The sequence below is a fragment of the Plasmodium cynomolgi genome (assembly GCF_000321355.1).
Source record: "Plasmodium cynomolgi strain B DNA, scaffold: 0026, whole genome shotgun sequence".
Lineage (NCBI taxonomy): Eukaryota > Apicomplexa > Aconoidasida > Haemosporida > Plasmodiidae > Plasmodium > Plasmodium cynomolgi.
In genome coordinates this window covers 1-5,525 of record NW_004192659.1, presented here as the reverse complement: position 1 = coordinate 5,525, position 5,525 = coordinate 1, and the positions used below count along the sequence as shown (strand labels likewise).

At 28.4% G+C, this 5,525-nt stretch overlaps 2 protein-coding genes across 2 annotated transcripts; one reads left to right on the top strand and one right to left on the bottom strand.

Moving 5' to 3' along the window:
- Nucleotides 1-590: 590 nt before the first annotated feature.
- Nucleotides 591-1,137, bottom strand: PCYB_001580 (CYIR protein; the record flags this gene model as incomplete). The annotated part of the gene is made up of 2 exons (XM_004227580.1): nucleotides 591-889; nucleotides 948-1,137. The coding sequence occupies 2 exons, from the start codon at nucleotides 1,135-1,137 to the stop codon at nucleotides 591-593; spliced, it is 489 nt and encodes a 162-aa protein (XP_004227628.1).
- A 2,681-nt stretch (nucleotides 1,138-3,818) lies between these two features.
- Nucleotides 3,819-4,450, top strand: PCYB_001570 (CYIR protein; the record flags this gene model as incomplete). Its single annotated transcript, XM_004227579.1, has 2 exons — nucleotides 3,819-3,845; nucleotides 3,983-4,450. The coding sequence occupies 2 exons, from the start codon at nucleotides 3,819-3,821 to the stop codon at nucleotides 4,448-4,450; spliced, it is 495 nt and encodes a 164-aa protein (XP_004227627.1).
- Between the last annotated feature and the right edge of the window lie 1,075 nt (nucleotides 4,451-5,525).

Sequence of the window (5,525 nt, the reverse complement as noted above, 5' to 3'; positions counted from 1 at the left end):
ATTATATATTTTTTATTTGTCATTATGAGGTCGATTACGCTAGTGTCTTGGTCAATATTATTTTTGGTGATATTTACTTCCTCTTCATTCCCATCTTTACGTGAATTCATATTACTCGTTAATGAATATGTAGCATAGCCATCTGTGCCATGTGTACCTTTAATTTTATTATATTTTTCCGAATATGTAATAAGAAGAATATCAGAGTACATAACTTTAATTTTTTACATGGATCTCCCTCGAAGAATAATTTATTCTAAAGGGGTGAAATTCATATGAAGATGAATTTCGTCGAGAACATACATCTTTTATAGAGTATTTACTTCTTGTAATATTTTTTCTTTGTTGTTCTTTTTAACTCTATTAGGATGTAAATCTGTATCAGGATTTGGCATTTTATTAGCATTTAACGCACTTGTCCGAACTTGTTTTGATGGATCGGTATCAGTTTCTGTTAGTGCGTGTCCATTTTGATCAGAAGCCATTCTAAGAATATTTGCAGTATTATCTGTAGAAAAAGCCTATTTAAAAAAGAGAATTTCCTTTAGTATGTATTTCTAGAGTATTTATAAGTTTCTATATGTCTTGAATTATAATTCATGCGTCATTTTACGATTAAAAATAGTATTATGCATAACTAACACTGTCAAAGTGTCCACTAACAACATTAGGCACTTTATTGTCAAGGGAATTTTATAATAAAATTTACTAAAGTTTTCTGCAGAAAATGTAGATCTATCTCCAGCAGTGCTAGGAGCAGTATGGGCAACAGCATAAACTGCATCAACAGATGACCTAACAGAAATTTCAGTTACATCACCTCTATCACCTGCTATTTTACCTTTAACTATTTCACTCGCAACATTTTGCCCACCAGTGGTATTATTATCTGGAGTGTGATTACCATCATGGAGAACATGAAGATCGCTTTTACCTAAATTCTCTACTTGAGTAGTATTTATCTGAATTATATTCCAAAAAGGAAGAACATCGTGAGGGAAGAAGACTTGCTTGAGTACCTAATTCACTGCTTGAGAGATTATCTGATGCCGATACAGGTTGGGATAATTTCTTTTCTTCTACATATGTGCTAGAATGGTGATTATATATTTGTTTAGATTCCTTTACTTGAGCCATGACACAATCAACGAGAGGTTTAATACCGCCTTTACCCCGTGGACTTCCTTTTTTGTTTTGTTACTTCTCCGTTTGCATGGCTTGAACTTTGTTTTACGATACGTTCTCTTTGCGAACTTTCCGATTTAGATGTTCCTGTGTCCACTCACAGCTGTGATTTATCATTTTCTGTTGGAGTTCTTTCATTTTTACAATTACCTCTACCACAAGTTTCTTTTGTTCCGCTTTTTAATACAGATACTTTGTTGACAGGAGTATATTTTTTACAGCATTCATGAATTTCGGTACATTCCTCTATAAAACCCTTTATATTGGCATTTTGAAATAATTTAACAGATATTAAATTATTAACGTAACAACGATTTAATTCTTTACCTTTTTCATTTACCTTTTTTTGTTATATCACACCTTTTTGAAGAATTCTATTTGTCTATTTTTACCTAATGCAGAAATTTTCCTTTCAAATACTTTTTGATATCTTGGATAATCATTTATGCATTTAGGTTGTACGTAGTTTCTGATAAAATCAGTGTTACCCCCAGATGTCCCAATCCACGTCAACATTATTTTTTATTATGTAGTTTTCCTTATTTTTATTTTAAATAAATAATTTAGAAAAATAATTTGTGTTTTTGTGTAGACGGGTTTGCAACATAGAATTTAAAATTTTCGTATTATTTCTTTAGATAATTAGTGTTCGGTATATTCAAAAAATTATAATAATAAAGGTTGTAAATAAATGTGTTTTAACAAATCAATATTATTTTTTAACAATTATCATATTAGTAATTTATGTAATAAAATTTTCACAGCAATAATTATTTATAATTGCAACTGTAATATAATTAGTCACAGTAACTTATGTCTACACTATTTTGTCACATTTTTATATTTTAATTAGGTACATCACCAGTGCGATATATACAAATATGAAATTTGGTAATTAATTCGTGAGAAATTATACATTGGCTTGTACAGATTATATATAATGAGCAAAAACAAATAAAATAACTAATGTTGGAAATTTTTATATAGCAATAAGAAGTGAAATATAGATGATAATGGAAATTAGTATTTACCTATATGTGCATGCATTATTTTTCTTTAACGTTAAGAAGAACATGTGTTTATTGTTATTTATATTTGCCTTTATGACTCTCTTTTACACGGTTACGGTATAATATATTATTCGTAAAAACTAGTCTGTTCTATTTTGTTTCCAAATAAAAACTTTAGTGGTTAAACATTTGTATCGCTGTTATTTATAATCTGATTCAATTTTGAGTTTCGCACAGTTACATATAAATATAAGTAAAAATAATTTATAAATTACAAGTAGGTTTATTTTATTATTTCAAATAATATTTTTCCAATTAAAATGTCTAATTTAATAAATACAACGAATTACATAACTATAAGGCTTCAAAATTAAGAATTTATATTTTTCTCATATCAAAAAACGTACTAAAATTTTAGAACTTTTTTATTCCTTACATTTATAAGTTCACATATTTTTGCTACCATTACAAAGGTTTTATGGAAGGAACCTTTCTATTATTATACATAATAGTTTAAGAAACAGATAATATTAATTGACAATTATTGAAGTAAATATTTAAGTTTATTGTACATAGTTTAAAAAAGTTTAACATATATGAGAAGAAAAAAGAATAATGTTTTTAATGCTAAAAAGAAGAGAAGACTTACTATATAAGGCCAAATGTTTCTATGGAAACATACAACATTGATTAAGCTTAAATATTTATATATATAATCCAAAATATACCACGAATTGTGTAAACGTTTATATATATGTTTTTTCTCAACATTTTGTGCGAGATAAATATTCAAACAATGGAATAGAAATTTGAATTTTTTCCCTTTTTCTCTGTTATTTTTCTTTAAACTTATTTTATGAAAAAACACATTAGAATCACTAAAATGTAGTATTTTTTAGTATAAAAAATTAAAAGTTTAGAATCATCAATTATATAGCATTTTTTAGATAAAAATTTTGCAAGAAAGTGTATTTTTATAACATGCTATAAGGCATATTTTATAGAATTTAAGTGTAAATTAAATAAGTACCTCTTATAATTTGTGAAAAGAACACCAAAAAGAAAAATTAAAAAACGACATGCTTTGCAACGAAAAGGCATTGTTATCGTCATTTATTTTCAGAAAATTAAATAAATATTTAATTAGGTAAATAGAGTATTTTCATGTAGACAATATGTACAAAATTAAATAGAGTTAGTATCAAACATTTCTATGCAAACTAGCGTTTATGTTTCTGACAATTTAATATTATATGTTCTATTTCACATAGCAAGGCGCATTTACTATATAACTTTTTATTAAATCTAAAATTGTAACAAAATTATTTGGTACATACTATTACCTTATATATGGATTGATATATTCTCCGTTTTCAGTGAAAGTTCACGCATAATATAAAAGGTTCATTTTGTACAATTCTACAATGACAGTGTAATAGTTTGGATCGAAAACACATATAAGAAAACTAATTAACAGCCAAACAAACATGCATCAATTTTAAAATTAATATAGAAGAATTATAAAATATAGCGATAGATCAAGCATTATAAAATTTTAACATGTACATATATACGTAGTTATGAGCAATATTATTTAAATCAATTTTTGTATTTTACATTAGGATGGCACTTTCCGATGCGAATAAATCGGTATATTTATATTTTTATTATATAATTGACTTATTATTTGAATATTCTACATCATTCTAAGACTTTATAAAATACCTTTTCTCTTATGAAAATGTCTATTTAAGTAATAACGTTTATTTATCTTATCTTCTTAATAGGAAATACACTTACCAGATTTGCCTTCATATAAAAAATATACAGAGCTGGATAATGTTGTCATTAATAAGTATAGTAATAAATACTGTATAAAAAGTTTAGGAAGTACAGATGAAGTGGACAAAAAATTTTGTAATAAAATAGCAAAGAATTTATCAACATTAAAGAATGAAAATGATAAGAGAAAACTTATATATGACTGTTATTACTTTAATCACTGGTTATACGATAACATTGGGAAAAAATATTATAAAGGAAAGGCTAAAGGTAAAAAAGTCCATGTTTCTGAAAATCTTCTTAATTTTGTGTCAGCAGCTAATTCAGAGCGTATATTGATACCATCAGGTAACGGCAATATTTATGGCAATCGGAAGGATGGAAACAAGATAAAGACTTGCACGATCATTTTGAAAATTACGAAGATATTAAATGCAACGATTCTAATAAGTCTAAGTGCGAAAAATGTGTGAACTATGTTACTTATATTAAAACATTATATGAAAAAGAAAAAGAACGTTGTTGTTATGAAGATTAATTGGATGAATATGGATGTTGTGAGCCTTATTTTCAAATGCGAAAAAAAGTACAGTCCTCAAATTTTATTAACTAAGTTAAAAAAAAACTTGAGACATTAGAAAAAAAAAGATAGAGGTAGGAGGTGCAGAGGAAACAATTCAAGCGGGAAAAAGTGAAAATCCAGGGGACGAAAAAGCAGGAAAGGAACAGACGAAACCGGAAAATTCAGCGGCTGCAGCTTCATCCCGGAAAGAGGAAGAGGTTGAAGCAGCAAAATCTGTAAAGAAAGAATCTGGGGCAACACAACCTAGAGCAATAACACCTGCACCGGCAAAACACGTAGAGTCAAAACCTGCAGCGACAACCCTTGCAACAGCATAATCTGATGTGGCAAAACCCGTAGCGACAAAACCTGAAACGGAAAACCTTGAAGCGGAAGAATCTGAAAGGGCAAAATCTGCAGCAGAAAAATCCGAAATGGAAAAACCTGAAACGGTAAAACCCAAAGAAACATTATCTGAAGTTGAATCAACTAAAAAGCAAGCAGCTGAAGTGGAAGCAAATGAAGAGGAAACAGCTGAAGGGTTAACAGTTGAAGAGGTAACAACTGAAGAGGTAGTAACTGAAATGACAAGCACTATGCAACATGGACAAGCTTTAATTCCACCTCCATTAGAGAGAGCTGAGCATAGTGTTCATGCGATATCATCTTATACTACAAAGCTTACAAGTCACGCAGTTCCTCTGACAATAGCGGATTTCCCTAATACATTAGGAACTACACATGAAGAGTTGGACTCAAAGTTTTTTTCGTAATGTCATCATGGCTATTGCAGTACTTGGAATAATTTTATTCCTTTTCTACTACAATAGGGTAATTGCACATTATACTTTATGACATATGAATATTGTGTTATTATCTATAATATGTTTTATATTAACCTGAGCAGTTACAAAGTTAACATATTTTTACACCTCTTATATATGTTCATTTCTGTGTCAGTCTTCACGATTGGAATTAAGTTTACG